Here is a 19,151-nt window from a genome sequence, read left to right on the forward strand (position 1 = left end):
TCAATACTCTTATTGTTTAAAAAGTGGTAATGAACATGTTATTTTTGCAGATATGAAAGAAACGCCAAAGGACTATCCAACATATTTCGTAATCGTCCGAAAAAACCCCTGGAAACGGCGACTTGGTGGGTTGAACATATATTGGAACATCAACAAGCACGTGAAGTTTTGCATTCACATGCTGTACATTTGAATTGGTTTATATACTACTCGTTAGACTCGATTTGTATTATACTGGCAGCGCTTTTTGCACTGTTATTATTTTTACGATATGTTATAAAAAGTACTCTGCAGTCATGCATAAAAAAAGGAAACAAGTTGAAGAGCCAATAGTTTAAGCACTTTTAAACTAACTTTTAAAATAACATATCAATGTAAGAGCTCTCTATTGACGACATGACAATGCCAACGAAAATGTTACAACTTCATCAGTGAAATGTACTTAAAAGTGATGTAATGTGCCTTCTATACAATAGTTGCAATAGTTTTCAAATATAAGATAGTTTTATTGTACATAAATATGATTTAAAATAACTTTTTTTTTAATGAAATGTCTTTTATGCGTAGATCTTAAATTGCAACACATTTAAAGTTACATTGTAATAGTTCTGATAAAGTTTGTAAGCATCGTCAATATCAGTGTTTTGAATGTTCTTATAACTGGCATTGAGTAATGAAAGTTCCTTATCATAAAGTTATTTTTTGTCCAGCGCTTACGTGTTAACGAAGTATGCCTAATGTATGTCTTGACCAAGGCCTATCTATATAAGGTAGGATTTGACTTTCTTTGAATTTAATTATGTATTTTGTACGGGGTTACTGGTCAAACTTATGAAGGCCTTCGTCCTGGCCTATTTTTTACTGTCTACGTCTTATAATATTTACTATTGAATTTCCTATTACTTAAGGAACTGGTAATAACAAAAAAATTAAATTCTGATACACAGTGCGTCGTTCTACATCTAATTTGACAATTTGATAAGAACATCCAACACTTTTATTCTTGTAGGATTGAGACTTTAAGAATGAAATTTTAAAATTCACATTTTTGAACTCAAATAAACATAAAAGAAAAAATAACTTACTATAAAAATTGTCAAATCATGTTATGTCTAACTTAACTTTGCATAACTTTTTTAGACTAGCAGTGAGTCACATAACTTTCTAGCTTGCCTCATTTCTCCTTGAACACTAGCATTGTCATTGCATGAATGTCATTAACAATTTTTTATTGATCAGTATTTGTAGGAGTAAAATTGTAATGAATTTTTCTAAACATTTGATTTTGTTTTGTTCTTTTTAAAATCAACAATATAAAATAAATATACAGTAGAACCTTAATAGCTCATTCCATCCTTATTCAAATTAAATTAATAATTGAATCTTTAGTTTTGTTGCTATCAATTAAAAAAATCTACAATTTGCAACAATTAGCCGATACCATGCTGATTCTAATTGTTGAGATTCTACTGTAAATAACAGGTTTAAGTCATTAGCAAAAAACTCCATATAAAAATACCCACCTAGAGCGCCAGATGTTTATTCGTTTTATAAATGAATTGTTTTGCTCTGGCCAACAATTTCAAGTTATTCATATTAAAAACTTTATGAGTATAAATAGGTACAATAATTTATTAATTTTTATGATATAAATACATATACATATTTGCGAAATATTTCTCTGCCAAATTAAACTTTTTACTCGTCATACTCTTCATCTTCCAAATCATCTGTGGCCGTTGGATATTTTAGTTCTTTTTGTGGTGGATTGATGTTAAAAGTCTTTACATTTGCTCGGGCCGTACCATTGTTGGCGCTGGCATTATCCCTATACGAGGGTGCTGGAGAACTTTTGATTGTGAATTTTGGCGCTGTAGACTTCGATGTATTGACGGCAGTATTTCCTCTGCTGTTAAAATTGGACGACCTTGCATTGGAATTTGTATTGGAGTTGGGATTATTTTCCGAACGTTCTCTTTTGAGTGGAACAATACTGTTGCTTTGTTCATAGCCCGCCGAACAGTAGTCATTACATTCGTCCATTGTTTTAAAATTATTATCATTGCCGGCACATCCGCCCCAATAGAACATGGTACATTTCATGCGTCGAATATCGAAGTAGTAGCGTTGTAATTTGGCACGACAATAACCGAAATCCATGGGTTGTAGACAAGTTTCTGGAAGACCTTGGAAACAAAATCAAAAATGTATTATGTCACGAAAATATTTATAACGAAATTAAATCACAATATTGCATTTTTGGGATCCTGGATCAGTTTAGGCAAATTAGAAAATTAAAGAATACAAAATACATCACTTTAAAATCAAATAATTATGCCAAAATTATTTCGTTATATTAAAAAAAAACTTCAAATTTGCCACATTATTCGTTTGAGATTGCTTACCTTCATAACGATCGGGTCCATATAGTCCCACAGCACCTTGCACAAAGTTGTTCTGTGAGAAATTGACCATAAATAACAAAAGAACATGGAGCAAAGAGGCTCTAGTTAAAATTTCCATTTTTTCCGAAAAAGCGTAGATGTTTTAAGTAATGGATAAATTCACTTGCGCCCAAGTGATGGATTGCGCTTGGTGGCGTTGCAATTGAAAACACTTTTGCTTAATTGTACGTCTAACAACTTAATACTGGGCTAATGTTGTTGCCTGATAAGTGAAACCTGCAGTTTTCACTGTTTGCGTGGTGATGCTGATGCTGTTGGTGGTCAGTCAATGTTCGAATGAATGGCTGCCAAGCGATTTAATATTACTCACAAAAAAAACTTTATGGACAACTCGATTTTGTCTTTGGCGAGGTGGTGTTGGTAGTGGCGGTGCCGGACACGGGGTATTTTATAAATGCTTTCCTCTGAGGGGCACTGAAGTAGAACTGAATGACTGACTGATGTTATTGATAATGGAAATTAAATGCAGATCTTGGCAAAAACGTTGCTAGAGAAATAAATAGAAGAAGATACACGAAATTTGCAATTTTTAATTGTTCCGCTTACAAAAGAAATAATCGTTTCTGACTGGGCCAACGTTTGCCGGCGCTTCTGCGCGTTAATTCAAAAATTCAGATTTTCAAAAATACCTAATGTCTGTGTTTAGATGCTTGATTGCGTTTTGGCACTTGCGATCGCTTGAAGAATTCAGAATGAACTGAAACTTGGCTATTCAATTTTGGAATTTGTAATGTAAAGAAAAAATTGTTGTTGAAATGAAATGCGAATTTATAAACACAAAAATTCTGCACTACTCCAATATACCTTGTTTTTGTATTTTTTTCTTCATCGCTAATGGTGTTGTTGTTGTTGTTGTTGTGAGAGTATGACTATACATATGACTGTCTGCTGCCGTTTAATCTGATATAAACAACAATCTTTAAAGTCCCTGTTGATGTTGTTGTTATTGTTGTATGGGTGTTCACTTGTTGCTGCTTTGTCTGCCTGTCTATCTGTCTGACGGCCTGTCTTGCTTACTTTGGCTGTAGTGGCAAGCATGCGGCGTATTTAAAACCAGTCCTCTTTGAGTCGATCTTTTTTATTTTGCTCTGAGTAATGCTTCTCACCTTCATTGGGTTTTTAATAAAAATAATTTTCTATGAAACGCACTTAGGGATGTCAATCAGAGATGATTGAGTTGGATCGTAAGCCATTCTTTCAAGGTGTCGGGTGTCAGGTGACATTGTACAGATCAAATTTAGCGCGTTTGCCAATAATCGGTTCTATTTAGGTAGATAAATATGCCTTCAGATTTGTAGGTTATAATGTACATACGAATATTTGTGGATCTACGTGAAAATATTTGTCCCAACAACACCGAATAGGTACATTTTTCATATCCCTCTGCTTTTTGATGTGTTTCGATTTTTTTTAATAAGTTGGGGGTGTTTTACCTTTGATTTTCGTTTTGCAACGCCTGATGTATTACTCTGACATCCTATAAAGTATGTACCCTTGATCAACATAGCTCGTTTAAACGATTTCATTCTGTACATTAAATCTATCGATATTATATACGGGAGCTACATCAAAATCTGAACCGATTTCAATATTATTTCGAAAATTTATTTTTGTATCAAATTCCGTAATTTAATCCGAATTGCATTAGAATCGGACATATATATCGCGGTGCATCAAATAAACGAAACCGATCGAAAATATTTATACAGGGTGAGATGAAAAAACTGCAACCAAGCTCAGACTGCTGTCATTTCCTCGTCCGACAGCTGTTAAAATTTTGTCCAGTGGCGGCTCATCATATTGTTTACAAGCGTACAAAAGCATTTTGGTGAGAATTTTCCAGAAAAAAGTTATTCGTTATGGAATTTAAGGGTGATAGTGTGATTTCTTTATATTTGGCTGGAAAACCACAAGCGGCTATCGTTAGAGCACTCCAGCATTTAAATGTGAATAAATCTTTTGTGTCTCGTACCATCGCTCGTTACCGTGATACTGGTAGCGTAGCCTGACGTCAAGGAAGTGGACAGAAGAAAACAGCAACATCAGCAGAAATGGTTCGAAAAGTAAAGAAGCGACTTGATAGAAATCCGCGTCGCAGTGACCAAAAAATGGCTCGTGAGCTGAATATATCGCAATATTCCATTCGGCCAATATTGAAAAATGAGCTAGGGGTATAGCCATTGAAATTCCAAAAAGTGCAAGAACTTACACCGCAAAAGAAAGAAAATAGACTCAAAAGAGCTACAGAGTTGCTTCGCTTGGCCGAAAGTGGTGAGCTTCCGAATTTGGGTTTCTCCGATGAGAAAACAATCGTTGTCCAGCAGTTTGTAAACAAACAAAATGATCTTGTTTACTTGCCAAAGAGGTCAGCTGAAAATGTGCACCTTCGATTGGCCACCCGAACTCAAGCGCCGACCATGGTGATGGTGTGGGCCGCCATAACAGCCGATGGTCGCTCTCAGCTCGTATTAATCAGCCGTGGCATCAGAATAAATGCCGAATATTATCGCGAAAATATTCTGGAGGGTGTATTAAAGACTTGGGCACGCAAACATTTTGGCCGCAGACCTTGGACATTCCAACAGAACTCAGCACCATCGCACTCAGCACGCAACACCCAAGAATGGTTACAAAATGAGGTCCCTCGCTTTATTTTCAGTCTAGAGTATTTTGAAAAGCAATGTTGACACTAAAAAATACCAAAGTGTCAAACTCAAGCAAGCGCTAAACTAATTCTAAAATTTGATGCTATTTCCGATATTTTTGCTTTCATTCAATAAAATTTAAAAAAAAATGTAAAAATCTCACCCTGTACATATCGTGTTTGGTGCATCAAATGCATGAAATCGGCCGAAAATATATGTGGAAGCTACATCCAAATCTGAACCGATATCAATTTGTTCCAAACTCCGTTACACATTCCAAATTTGGAGAGTGTATCTGTAATCAATCAATAGATGCATATAAAATCTAAATTTTTTTGATGCAATATCTCCGGTTCCAAGTGGGATTTCAAAAATTTATATAGCCTATGTTACTTTCAGGCGATGTTGTAGCATCCTTGGGAATTTTCAAAAAAAATGTGCAGTAGTTTTCGAATCCATAAATTACAAACAAACATACAAACATTTTCCCATTCTATAGATATAGAAGATAGATATTATTGTATTATGTTCAAGACTGATTACTTTTTAAACAATTTAAATAGCCACAGTATTCTAAAATAAACCCCAACACTTCAGACATCAAAATTTGCATACCTAATTCAAGTATTTTCCTCATGCCGTTCTTGAAATGTGCCGGTTGCGTTTCGAGTGTTTTCGATGAAGCGAAAAAACGTAATTAATAACCGAAAACTAAATGTTCTGCAAGTGTGTGTATATGCTCTACATTGAAATTTTCATTGGATATTATTGGTTACATACAGTGTGAGCATGAATTAATTACGATTCCGCCAAGTGCGTTTAGTTTATTTGCATTTACAACAACAACAGCAGCAATGGATAACAAAACTGTTAGAATTATAAGAAATTCCAATAGAAATATTGTCAGTTATTTGTTAATAGAGTTGCGCGTGAATGTTTGACAAATCAAGTACATTTGCGATCCCACTCATGCGCCATGGCTATTTATTTATTTATTTATTTTTTTTCGAGAAAGTTATCTCTTCCATAGTAAGTATTTCATATCGATAGACAAATTGCCATATATACGAGTATATTCATGTAGTATATTGACTATAAAAAAATGATCCGCAAGTTTTCAATATTATTTGAAGCATATACATAGACCGTTTGTAAAAATTATTTGAATTCGGTGTTGAGTTGAATATTATTTTATGTTAACTGTTATATTTAATGCTTTGATAAATTATATCATCCTGTTTTATTCGTTTCCATTATAACAAAAGTTGAAATTGGACATTAAAAACTTAATATGTAGCACCAAATATATTTTTATGCATTAAAATTAAGGACATTTTGAATTAAGGAAATTTTGTAACCTGTCGAACACAAAATTTTTATATAATAAAAATTAAGGAATTTTGGAAAGGAAAAATGATTTTGGTCTATTTTATATGTGTATGTGAGCATGAACCTAGTTTCTATTCAGTTACTTTATCACGTCTCCAAAATGCGCATTAAAATATATTATTCAGAGGTACTTATCATGAATTAATATCACATATCATGCACCCACATAGTTCGGTGTAGTATATTAACATTTTAGTTATTTACTTTACTATAACTTTTAAGTGGGAGGACATGTGCAATAAATTTAGTTAAAACTATTATAGTCTACTCTATTTACTTTCCTTTCTTTCACATCTAGTAAGACATTAGAGTGGTTTTATCCGTTTATGTGAAAAATGATGTGTTTGCTTGTGATCTTACGTGATGCAATTGTCTCGACTTTGAATTGCCCCACAACATGAGGAGAATCAAAGAGTTTTAAAACACTTTAGCGAAATGTGTTGTAGAATAACTTATTTTTTATTATGGAAAAGGATTATATTTAAAAATAAAATAATGACAAAATTTAATTTATTATTTTAGTCGTTGTTCCTTTGGTTAGTGGGCTTAAAATATGTGATAATAATTAATTTAACAAATAAAAAAGCAGTAAGTTCGGCCGGGCTCTCCCCCATTTGGAAATTTTCAAAAAAAAGTGGAATCCGCTAAAAATTTTGTTAAAATTTTAAAAATACCGAATATAGCCCTTATATTGGGGTCTATACGAAAACATGGACCTGCAAAGGCAATATTTGTCATAAGCCATTACAATATTCATATGATTAATGTAAGTAAAATCATCAAAATACCGAACATAGGGAGAATCCGTATAGAAACGGAGCTATACGAAGACCTGGACCGTCATAGACAATTTTCTGTCGCAGGCTGTAGTACATATTACGAACTTTAAACACGAAATTTCAAACAATTTCGGTGGATATTGTACGTAAAACCGTCAAAATAACGAAGATAGGGGGGTACTGATATATGGACCTGCAAAGACAATTTTCTGTCATAGAACCACTACGAACTCTATATACGAAATTTGAAACAATTTCGGTGAATAATGTCGCTAAAACAATATATTGGGAGGTATCGTTATATGGAGAAGGAGAAGACGGGTCTTAGGCTGTAGTACCCATTACGAATTTTATTCAGATTTTGATCAAACCACAGATCTGTTTACAAATTTTGTTTAATTTATTTTTGTAGCATTTTTAATTTTGTGACATTGAAGTGACAATTTGAGATTCAAGAAAAACATTCAAAACAGTTCTCGATAAATATATTATTTCATTTTGAATCTACGCAGTATTACCCATCGTCGTAAAAATGGTTCGAATATTAAAAGTGCGCAGCAAATCGATTGTTTTCATCTATTTCTAGGAGATATAAATAACACAAATTTTATAGCAAATGCATAAACATTAAAAAGTTAATTACGCCAAAATGCATTTTATTGTTTTAATGGAGATAACATATTTTTTTTACAGAATCAATTGTTAATAAAATAAAATAGGGCTTTAAAATAAATATGACTTTAAAAACGACAATATTTAATATGTACTTATGTGGTATAATACGACTTTGACCGGAAAACTGAATTGTTTTTTTTTTTGTAACTCTCCTCAAGTTGAAGAGAGTTGGTAGCTTTTTGTATATTTTTAATTGCTCATCTTTCCGTGATATATTTTAAAATACGCCGAATAAATTATAAAAATTAGTAATATATCATTTTTGGGGAACATCTTCTGTGAGGCATGCCGAATTTAAATGAGCTGTTAATAATAACATTAATTTCCGTGATTTGTATTTTAATAATAAAAACAAATTGCTTTAAGTTTTGCTGAGTCGATTGCTTTTTACCCTTCACAGTGACGAAAATTGAATCCCTGATAAATTATGTAAAATTAGAGAGAGAATACATGATTTTATAGCAGGGCTGCAAACCTGTTCCAAACCGATCCGGTTTTGGATTTCACACAATTTTGTTTCGAGTTCGTTCCGAATTCGGCATCAAAGTCGAAACTTGTGCAGAGTTTTTTTCTGAACCAAACCAAAACCACAGAAACAAAAGCCGCCTGAAAAACAATTTCAAAAATAGAACCATGATATTAGCATGAACCACTGAAAGTGGTTTCCAGCCTTGTTTTATAGGCTAAAATGTCTATCTGTCTGCCTAGCTTTGGATTTGGAAAGTGTATATCGCACAGGAATCGAATTTGTTAATCTTGCAAAAAAAAAAAAAAAATAACAATTCCATATAAAATATACAATAATTGCCCGAAAGGTAGCCATCTGCGCCCTGTGTAAGTCCCTGCTTTCACATGTGTCCGCAAATGTTTGGAAAATGTGGTTTTCTCTTCTTCTGGTACTTCTCCTGCAAATGTCCAAAATTTACCAAAAAATCATGTACCAGAAAGGATATATGAAGATTAAATTTGCATATAGTAATATTTGTACTACGATTTAGTCAGCTGCAGAAATGGCCAGCATCGATTAACTCCTAATAGCTCCCAGGCCAAAATTTTGAAAAACTATAAAATTGACGAAAACTTAGCGAAGTACACTATGCATTACAGACAAACATTACACATTTCTTTATAAACAACATATGGTCAAACCAAATGTTGAGGATATATATCTGTCAGCAAACCGACAGATTCTTTTATCTTGTTTAAATTACTTTTTAATTGTTCTGAATGCGTAAAATCGGTTCTGCTGTAAAACTTACACTTACACTGAAAATTGGTGGAAGTACAAAAAGTGGTAATTCTAGCAAAAATATTGAAAGTATTTCGTGATTTCAACAAAAATCATGGGCATTAATAACAGTATCGGGGAACTCTTCCAGTAATACTTACTTTTTGAGAGAGAAAGGAATATTTTACTCGTTTTTATACAAATATTGTAGAAAGTCAAAATTCAAAATTAAGTAAAAAAACGTTTGATGTTTCTAAAAAAACTCTAACATCCAACATCGGAAAGACTCGTTCGAATTTGAACAATGAGTGAAACTCACTCAAATTCGAGCGATATCCCTCCTGTGAGCAGAAAAATAATCGAGCAAACTTATTTTTTTTTTTGAGTGGAAGCAAAACTCGTTCGATATCGAGCAGAATATACTTTTTCTAAGTACTTTTTTTAGCTTTTGTCGTATCGTTGTTGTATTTCTATATATGTATGTGTTTTTTTCCGTACAGATCACACCTCTCTTCTACAGTACACATCAACATCAATACCGGTTTGCTGTTACACACACAACAAAATATGTTTTTCTTAGAGCAAACTCTTGCTCTATTTTCAGAGATTGCTCCCACTCTAATTTTTCAATTTTCGTAAAAATAGCTTCCACTCTTCGAGCAATCTTGCTTGGGAGTAAATTTTGCTCTCGTTAAAAAAAGTTTTAATACCCTCCACCACCAGACAAAACCAACTTACATGGTTATGCTACTTCGTTCAGGTAGAACGAAAGCATAATAAGTGGAGAAAGATGTAAATGTTATTAAGTGCGGTTGTAAGATTTATAAGATTTTCCAAAAGAATTTTAGTTTTATTTAATTCTTTGGTTCCTCAATAGAAGAGCTTACGATCTTGTCACTTGGGTAAAAAAGTGTTTTTTGTCATAGAAGTTATTTTTAAAATAACTTCTGGGGAAAATATCCCAGACAAAAAACAAGGGAATTGAGGAGGATTGGTGGCTCTTTCCAAAACCTGGGTATTCCCTGCCATACCCCCTGGTAAACATTACCATCGTTCTCCACTAATAAACAAACGTTGTTTTTATAAAAACAACTATAAAGGGATTAAGCCTGACCATTTTGCAACAACAAAATTTGGAAGTATAAAAACATTCAAAAACAACTTCCGGAAACTACAACTTAAATGAAAACTGTTATATGGAGACGAAGGGTAGACCTGCTTACGAAAGTTTTTGTCATAGGCTGTACGAAAACGTGGAGCTACATACAAAAATGTTTGTCATAGACTGTAGTACCCATTACGAACTTCAAATACGAAATTTAAAATAATTCCGGTAAATACTGTCGCTAAAATCATACCTATTATCGGGAGGTACCGTTATATGGGGGCTATACGAAGACGTGGACCTACATGGCCCATTTTCAATACCAAAAGTCCTGCAGACATAATACACATTTGAATAAATTTTTATGAACTTACTTCATTTCCTTCGGAAGCTTCAATGATTTCCACAGATTTCGACATAGAATTTTATGCTGATCAAGAGGGGTCTAAAATGTATATTTCGAGATGTTACAATTCAATGTTCCGAAGCGTTGATACACCTACCTGTATTCTTTTACCATGTGTGTGTGAACGCTGACATGGTTATTATATTCCAGAAATATGATGTTGCAAACCTTATGACTAAATATTGCATGCCAATCTTGTTCCGTCTTAACTTAACAAAAAGAGAAAAAAACTAAAAATATTTCTCTGACAAATTCAAGTCATGTAGAAAGATGAATATTTGTTTTTTCTAATGACAACAGTTCTTTTTAACAACAAATTTGGCTTGCTGTTGATGCATTTTTATTTTGCTTTTTTTTTATGACTCATCGGAGTATTGTGGGAGATGATTGGCACTGAATAAAAACCATTAACAAAAATTATTTATTTTAGGTAAAGATAGTTGGGAACTAAAATTTATAGATTTTTTTTTATTCTGTCGATCTTTAACTTTCCCTTTTTTTGTCACAGAACGATCTTGTTGTAGGGCATCAAATCGTCTGCCTACACCTAACGTCCAATTATGTTGTAGACTGTCTCATATATATCTAGTTTTCGGATGCCTGCCTCGTCTTAATGTTTTCTGCTCCATTAAAATTTAATTAGGTATATCGACTATTTTTATTTCCGCACATTGTCTTCTGAACGTTCTTTGCCATTCTAAAATACGCGTGGCTGGGGTATTTATCAAACCTATCTCCCCATTCCCACTATAAATGCGAAACTGAAAACCAGTTTAGTTTTGGTATCTTTTTTTCTTTTTTTAATAAAATGTAGAATAACAAAAAATAAAAAAATAGATGAAAACCGAAAAAACTCTTATCAACTACGTAATAACATTAAGAAAAAATATTTATGTAATGCTTAATTCAAAAATTAATGGCAACTGGTTACATTTAGGCTACAGTTCCCCCTTTGTGCCTTTTACCGCCTTTAGCTTAGAGGCATGACTTTTCACACTCTTCTTTGGAATTGAAGCGATTGTTATTGCCATGACAGCCACCATAGAAGAATGTTTGACAAGATTTCGATTCCGTATCGAAATAGTAGGACAAATCCGCTTTGCGACAGGGTCCCACATCCTTGGGCAGAGAGCAATCTGTGGATGATGAAATCGTAATAAATAAATTGTTCAACAGGTGAATCCCCTTTTCTACGAACCTGCTTTGTCAAAAGCGTTGGCTGAAGCCAAAATTACAACAATGATGCTGAGAATGACCAACATAAACTTCATTTTGCAAATAGTTATTGGTTTTTGGTGTCTGCTTCGGAAGAAGATACAAATTAGAATGATATCGCTGAATTGATGGGGGAGTTACTTTTATACTCACGACACATCTCCGGCAGCAAGTAGTTGTTAAAAAGGGCCCAAACGGCCTTTGGCAATGATCGCTTATTAGCAACTTGTTTGTTTGTCTGTCTGACTATTGAATAGTGTTGTTTGTTTTGGTGTAGCCATGGCAGAAGATACCGATCGGATATAAGGTAAGGTAAGATGCAAAACTGTGACGCTACTTGACCAGAAAAATTTAAATGCCTTTTATAATATGAATGAATGGCAAGATGCAAAAAATCGCCAATAATTTGAAAACCCAAGGGTATACCCTTGGCTATCCACTTGAGGATAAGGAGCTTAAACACGCCCATTTATTTCACTGCACTTCTCAATGAAGTGTTGCAGCAAATATAAGAAGTGGTTAAGACTCGTTTTGTTTATATAAAAATATTGTTTTGGCAATCTTTAAAAGTGTCATTTAAGCACTCGACATAAAAAATAAGACAAAGAAAATTCAAGCCATTTTTTGTTATTGACCCAAATTCAAAGAGACCCGAAAAAGTAGTAATCATTGTTTTAGGTTATATCATAATACAATACAAGGTATATTTAGTAAGGTATAAGGGTTTAACAGCTTTTTATGGGATTGGAAGTGGGGTACATCGGTCCTTATTATACATTGTCATTCCGTTTATCTGTCTGTCTGTTGAAATCACGATACAACCCACATTATATGACGTAGAGCTTCAAAATTTGTATTGTGTCTAGAATGGTTGGTATTGCAAATTAGATATATCCGTCCACGTGTTGATATAGCCGCCATATAACGGTACCTACCGATATTCGTTATTTTTGCACGGATTTGTCTAAAAATTGGTATTTCTAAATCATAGTGGGTTCTAGTTCCGGTGGTGGAATATATATAGTAAATATAGGTCCACGTTTTGGTATAGCCCCCATATAACGGTACCTCCCGATATTCGGTATTTTGATGATTTTGCCACATTTTTCCACGGATTTGTCTAAAAATTGGTATTTGTAGTTCATAATGGGTTCTAGCTGGTGGCAGAACATTCGGCATATTTTTCCTAGTCACATTTACCCACGAAATTGTTTCAAATTTATTATTTAAGAAAATTTGGTAGATGATAATTCCCGTTCCCGTTTTGGTATGGCCCCTATATAACGGACTCACCCACTTTATGGGTTTTTGAAACATTTAACAGCATTATGCAAACGGCCTTACTGGTATTTGTAGTTAAAATATTTTCTTTACCCAAAGATTGAGGGACTTTTGATATTGGCCCGCTATAGGAAGGTATCTTCCAATATTCGGTGTTTCGATGGTTGCAATCATATTTTCCAAAGGAATTGTTTGGTATTTGAAGTTCTTAATGAATACCAGCATCTCAGACCTAAGGTGGGTTATTTAGGTCCATGTATTAGCCCTCATATATAGCCCTCTCTATATTCGGTGTTTTAATGATTGTAGCCAAATTTTCGAAAGGAATTTTTTGAAAAATGTTATTTGAACTAGGCTTTCGGTCATAAAGTGATCTTTATACCCTACACCACACTGTGGTTAGAGTATTATGTCTCTGTGCATTTGGTTGTAACATAGAGAAGGGAGCGAGATAGACACATTCTAAGTCGATTTATGCATGTCCATTCGTCAGTCCATATATTTTTGTAAAAAAAGTACAGGTAGCATGTATAGCCCGATCAAGATGAAATTTTGCACAAAACATCTGTTCGGCTCACACATATATCTATATTTTGGGTTGATTGTGCACCAAATGTTCAATATGACCTGAATTTTTGGCACATACCGCCGAATTAAGTCTACATCACATTTGAAAATCGGTTCAGATATAGCTATAGCTCCCATATATATGTCTCATCCGATTTGGTGTTTTATGATATCAGATACAGCTCAGAAATAAGTGCTTAAAATTTTGTTAAGATCGGTTCAGATTTGAATACAGCTCCCATATATATCTTTATCCGATTTCGGTTTTTTGTGCACCAAATGGCCAATATAAGTCTAAATAGCCTGAATTTTGGCACATCCGCCCGAATTCAGTTTAGAAGCAAGTACATCAAATTTTTCTTACGGGAGCACTATTAAATACGCATGGTGGTGTAGGGTATCATATAATCGGCCCAGTTCGACTATTGGCCTTTCCTTACTGGTTTTATGTCCGGGTTTTTGTATATCTCCCATAGGAAGGTACCTCCCGATATACAGTATTTACATAATTAAAGCCACATTTTTTAACGGAATTGCTTCAAATTTGATACTTAAGACTTGCAATAGATAGCAACCTCCGTAGGAGAAAATTTTCTAAATAGGTTCACGTTTTGGTATATAACGGTACGATCCACTTTATGGTATTTTGTTAACTTTAACGGCATTCTCCCAAAGAGTTTACTGTCATTTGCAGTTAAGATGGTAATATTTAATCCCAATAGTTTGATTTTTAAAGATTTTCTTAGTCTCATAGGGGAGGGTATTAAAAGTTCCACCCGGCCGAATTTAATACTTTTTTTTGTTTATTTGTTATTAAATGTTTGAAACTATACTTCGCATGTGCCAATTAATTGTTACTTTGTTTGGTTGAAAAGTTCCCCGAATCTCTTTCACATATTGAATTTAATGAAATAATTACGAGCATGCTAATTACTAAGCACAATCTGTTTATTTGGATATCCAATTTTTATATTCACTGGCTTTGTCGACAAGTAATCGTCAAAAAATCACTGTATCTAAAAATATACAAACACACAATACGGTATTAAGTGCCCAATAATTCAGAGTCGATCAGAGTCTGAGCTGGAAAAATAAGTAATAATTACCGTTTTATAAAAGCGGACCATAATATCGGCATTTTGGATATGTACCAAATATCTCCAATTAGTAATAATTTAAGTGAATGCAGAGAACATCAACAGGATTACTTAGTTTTAAAATTTAACTACTGACCTCACCTTCATTATTTCATTTCAAAACTTCGACATGGTTTTTGTTTCTAATTACTGTATGTATGAAACACAATTCGGTGTAAAATCATCAAATTTCTTACATTTAACAACAACATCCGTCTACCTATTTGCTCTCATTGTTACAAGGTGAAGATTTTTAGAGAGATTTGACAAGGGAAGGGGAAATTTGTATTTTCAATGAGAGTAACATATAAAAGTATGCAATTTATGAGATTTCAAACAAAATGTGAATGTAGTTTTCACACTGTCCTTTTTATTCAAACAACAGTTAAAAAATTTTTTGCCAGCTATACCTTCAAATAAACATTAAATGTAAATGAATGCCAAATTTATTTCGCTTTTGAGTATGTATTTTATGGATATAAATATATGTTGTAGTATTCTAGTTCTTCTCTTATATTTCATTAACATTCAATATCGTAATTGCTGCATACAGTCACGCCGGCACTCCTCGTAGGTGAGAAAATTGTTTTGCGTAGCACCACAACCGGAATAGTAGAAACTTATGCATTTGCCAGATTTATTGTCGAATGCGTAACGCAACATTTTGCCACGACAGAGACCAGGTGTTTTCGGCTCCAAACAAGCTAAGAATGAAGTAAGAAGAAGAAAAAAGAAACAGAACAGTCAATTGAATAATTTCTTTAAATATATATTTATGGTTGCACAGTAGGGACATAAAATAGATTTAATATGAAAAAAATTAAGTTCCATGAAAGAGTAGAGTATCTTAACATAGAATATCAATCCGTTTCAATTAAAATACAAAAATAACCCAAAAAGCGAAACCCATATTATCATCTAATTTGGTTGGAAATTGTGGCAGAAACCTCAAAAATACCGAAAATCGGGATGTACCGTTATATGGGATGTATTCCACTTAGTGGTCTTTAATGGGACATTTTTCGCAAGGAGAGAACCCCAATTGTCTAATTTTAGCTAATTTGGTCGGAAATTGTTGCAGAAACCGAAAATCGGGAGGTACCATTATATAGGGGCTATACCTAAACGTGGACCAATATAGCCCGTTTTCAATACTAAACAGCCCGCATATAATATAAACTTTTGTGGCAAATTTCAAAGCTCTAGACTGACTGACGGACATCAATAAATTACTTTATAATTTTATTCCGATCAGGAATATATACATATATTTTTGGGGTCTCCGACGAATATTTCGAGGTGTTGAAAACAGAATGACAAATTGTATGGCAGAGGGTAAAAAAATATATCATAAGTAGAAAAAGTATAAGTCTCTTTTATCGATCGAGAGCTGCATTTTAAAATACACATACATTTAGTCTCGATTAAAGATTTACAAAACCCAAATATTTACTAAACGCTGAAGATCTTGTATCAGAAAACAATTATACATTTATTTTGTCAAGTCTAGTCCGAGAGGTGCGTTGATTACGGGAAACCCCCTTTCATTATTTTTTCATTCAAGACAATCAAAAAAGTTCAAAACACCTAGATGGAAATTGTAAGTCGGTTTGACAGATATATACTCCTCACATTAGACTTTTTTGTATAGCCCCATTAAGAGAGACTTTAGAACCTAAATATGCCATCTTCAATCTAGACTTAATGTTGACATTTTTGAAATATTTGAGCTTTTGCGCAAAGGTACCAGAATTAGTAAATCTTATATACACACATTATCTAATTTCATTTAAAATATTGGGATGTGCAGAGTTTAGACAAAATCGGAAATTTATGTTTTATACGCAATAGAGCGACCGGAGTAGAAGAGAGTAGAACTATACTTTTCATTTTCTGTCTTGGACACAGTTCGCATCACTTGGGATGTAAATTTTTCAACATTTTGATCGATTTTGGGGAAGGCACCAGAAGTAGCATACTAGCCCTAGTATTTATAGAAATATTGAGATGTGCAAATTTTGAAGTAAAAAGGGCATTAATTTCATATTTTATGTGAGTTATTATTATTCAAAATGTACACCTTTTGTGGGAGAGTCACGAGAGAAGGTAAATCAATATTTCCAATTTGAGTTGGGCAAATATCGACAACTCTAAACGCATTACTTGAGGTAATTTTTTTTTTTTAATTTGAATGTGTGAATTATGATTTACGAAATGTTAGCTCAATCAGTATTTCCTTCTATTTTTAAGAGAAAATTTTTAACTGTTTATGGCGAAGGTATCAATAGAAGTATACCGAACAATGTCACGAGGTGCCAAGATCGGACTGGATTTAGACTCAATGTTAGTTATCTCGATTAGGCACAAATGATACCCATATATCCATGGGGACGATGGTATAATTAATTATGTTTTGTGTGGGACTTTTAATTTGAAATTTTGTTAAAGTATTTTTCGTTGATATTATAGTGTTGATAGTTGGCGCTTAATGTTAAATTAACCAATTGAATAGAAAAATTAAAGCATACTTTAAGGCGCAAGAGAAATATTTGCAAAAAAGTTAGATTTACATCACAATGTTAAAGATGCATATGGACATATCCATGTTTGTCCGTTGTAATTTGAATAAGAGTTTTTTGTTTATTAATAAGTTTAGTTTAAACTTAAAATTCAATATAACGATCAGATGCACCATATTTTCCTTGGAAATTTTAATGCAAAATGCTTAATCCACTTCTCAATAAGTATGTTAAATGTGTACATATATTTATAAAACTTAGGCCCTTATTTTTATCCCCCATATAACGGCATCGTCTGATTTTAATCAGTTATTTTTTTATTCCGAGATCGGAATGTGCTAAATTTAGCACCTCCTAGTTCAAATGGGTGCTCACTCTATAGACTTTAAATATATCTTATTGTTTTGGACTTGACCTCATACCACATTTTTCACACATCGTATAATTTTTTCACATCGTATAAGTTGTATCATTTATTTAAAGAAGTAGGGTATAATAAAATTTGTTCAAAATTTGGCGCAGTTCCATAACCTGCAAGAACCTACTAATTTTTCATTTTTCCGAAATCATAAAGGAAAACTCCTGTGTCGTTGTAAAGTGTATACATTCTTGCAGGTTCTGAAACATAACATAAATTGTAATTTTGACAGGCATTTAATTTTTAATATACATCCGAGTTTTTGTCGAATCGTGAAATTCGAACTTGAAAATACGAGAAGCACTATCCCTGCATGTGCGAGAGAGACTATCATGCATGAGACTATCTTAAGCAATTTTCAAAAATTGATTAACTTCGAAGTAAAAATTAATCTCAAGCTTTTCGAGTATTCAATGCTAAATTCAAACAAAATTTTATATATGCTCATAAAATTTATAGAATAGATTAATTTTTTTATTGTTATTTTTTTTTCTGTTTACATTGTATCTTGTAATTGGTCTGTTCCAGAACTGCAAGAATGTAAAAGTTATCACTACGATAACCGATTTTACCTTTATGATATCGAAGAAAATTTCAAAACTAGTAGATTTTTGCAGGTACTGGAACAGAGCAAATTTCAACTTTGCCAGAGTTTTTCTAATTTTTGTAAATAAATTATTTTTTTTTTCAAACTCAAATAAAACATATACATTCAATTTTGTCTTTTTTAAATGTTCAAAATCACAATTTCATGAAACTTCACTACTCAGACAAAAATTGTATAAAGACGATTTTCCCAAGATTTTCACACACATTTTTATTACCATAATTATATGTTCTTTTAAGTTTTACCATAATCAAATGTTATTGAAAATTAACTATGTTATTACCCGTTACATTTTGATTGTTGCGTTTAATATTTTCCACTATTTGGTTCGTCCACACCAAGAACACTGGACACAGTGAAATTTGAATCAATGCCAATAAAATTAAACTCGTTGACAACTTCATTGCATTCGAATAATAAAATCGCATGGACATTAAGAAACAAAAAACAAGAACAATAAATGCTACATCAACACTTTGAATACACCGGAGTCAAAGACAACACAGTTCACGGTGATGGTGTTCCCGATCGATCAACACACGATGAAGTAATATTGCTATGCAGATAATATGAAGTTCTTTAAAAATGCTAAAATTGCAATACGTGTCTTTCTTGCTATTCTCTCACTTTCATATCGACCGAGCGGTGTTAGTTTTTTGATACATATTTTTTCAAGTTTATTGCAGGCAAGACACACACATGTAAAAAATATTGTT

General features: G+C 33.0%; 4 protein-coding genes across 6 annotated transcripts in view; 1 reads left to right on the top strand and 3 right to left on the bottom strand.

Annotated features, from left to right (window-relative positions):
* Nucleotides 1-1,341, top strand: part of LOC101899504 (uncharacterized) — a 34,717-nt gene extending 33,376 nt beyond the window's left edge. Inside the window, exon 15 of the mRNA XM_005192043.4 lies at nt 51-1,341. Coding sequence (XP_005192100.2) covers nt 51-333 — 283 coding nt within the window. The 3' untranslated portion in view covers nt 334-1,341. The remainder of the gene's footprint in view (nt 1-50) is intronic.
* Nucleotides 1,342-1,612: 271 nt separating this feature from the next.
* LOC131805488 (tissue factor pathway inhibitor-like) lies at nt 1,613-3,192 on the bottom strand. Of its 2 annotated transcripts, none has more exons than XM_059128686.1 (3): nt 3,095-3,192; nt 2,406-2,952; nt 1,613-2,186 (listed from the first exon to the last, which is right to left on the bottom strand). In XM_059128686.1, exons 2-3 carry the CDS (start codon nt 2,521-2,523, stop codon nt 1,699-1,701), a joined length of 606 nt encoding a protein of 201 aa, XP_058984669.1. In that variant the 5' UTR covers nt 2,524-2,952; nt 3,095-3,192; the 3' UTR covers nt 1,613-1,698. The 2 variants fall into 2 exon arrangements, with proteins under 2 accessions (XP_058984669.1, XP_058984670.1); XM_059128687.1 differs by having other exon boundaries at nt 3,012-3,171.
* An 8,376-nt stretch (nt 3,193-11,568) lies between these two features.
* Nucleotides 11,569-12,050, bottom strand: LOC131805504 (protease inhibitor-like). The gene is made up of 2 exons (XM_059128716.1): nt 11,891-12,050; nt 11,569-11,828 (listed from the first exon to the last, which is right to left on the bottom strand). The coding sequence occupies exons 1-2, from the start codon at nt 11,961-11,963 to the stop codon at nt 11,668-11,670; spliced, it is 234 nt and encodes a 77-aa protein (XP_058984699.1). The 5' UTR covers nt 11,964-12,050; the 3' UTR covers nt 11,569-11,667.
* Nucleotides 12,051-15,321: 3,271 nt separating this feature from the next.
* On the bottom strand, nt 15,322-19,144 carry LOC101899155 (PI-stichotoxin-She2b). Of its 2 annotated transcripts, none has more exons than XM_059128721.1 (2): nt 18,653-19,144; nt 15,322-15,595 (listed from the first exon to the last, which is right to left on the bottom strand). In XM_059128721.1, the coding sequence occupies exons 1-2, from the start codon at nt 18,681-18,683 to the stop codon at nt 15,420-15,422; spliced, it is 207 nt and encodes a 68-aa protein (XP_058984704.1). In that variant the 5' UTR covers nt 18,684-19,144; the 3' UTR covers nt 15,322-15,419. The 2 variants fall into 2 exon arrangements, with proteins under 2 accessions (XP_058984704.1, XP_005192098.2); XM_005192041.4 differs by having other exon boundaries at nt 18,719-19,121.
* Between the last annotated feature and the right edge of the window lie 7 nt (nt 19,145-19,151).

Source organism: Musca domestica, unplaced genomic scaffold, assembly GCF_030504385.1.
Source record: "Musca domestica strain aabys unplaced genomic scaffold, Musca_domestica.polishedcontigs.V.1.1 57, whole genome shotgun sequence".
Taxonomy (NCBI): domain Eukaryota; kingdom Metazoa; phylum Arthropoda; class Insecta; order Diptera; family Muscidae; genus Musca; species Musca domestica.

Bases quoted from the DNA above. Each gene is read 5' to 3' on its own strand.
- LOC131805488 (XM_059128686.1), bottom strand. From the start codon at position 2,523: ATGGAAATTTTAACTAGAGCCTCTTTGCTCCATGTTCTTTTGTTATTT. The intron at 2,187-2,405 runs GTAAGCAATCTC...TTTGTTTCCAAG, and splicing joins TGGACCCGATCGTTATGAAG to GTCTTCCAGAAACTTGTCTA.
- LOC131805504 (XM_059128716.1), bottom strand. From the start codon at position 11,963: ATGAAGTTTATGTTGGTCATTCTCAGCATCATTGTTGTAATTTTGGCT. The intron at 11,829-11,890 runs GTTCGTAGAAAA...CATCATCCACAG, and splicing joins CAACGCTTTTGACAAAGCAG to ATTGCTCTCTGCCCAAGGAT.
- LOC101899155 (XM_005192041.4), bottom strand. From the start codon at position 18,869: ATGTCCATGCGATTTTATTATTCGAATGCAATGAAGTTGTCAACGAGT. The intron at 15,596-18,718 runs GTAATAACATAG...CTTCATTCTTAG, and splicing joins CAACAATCAAAATGTAACGG to CTTGTTTGGAGCCGAAAACA.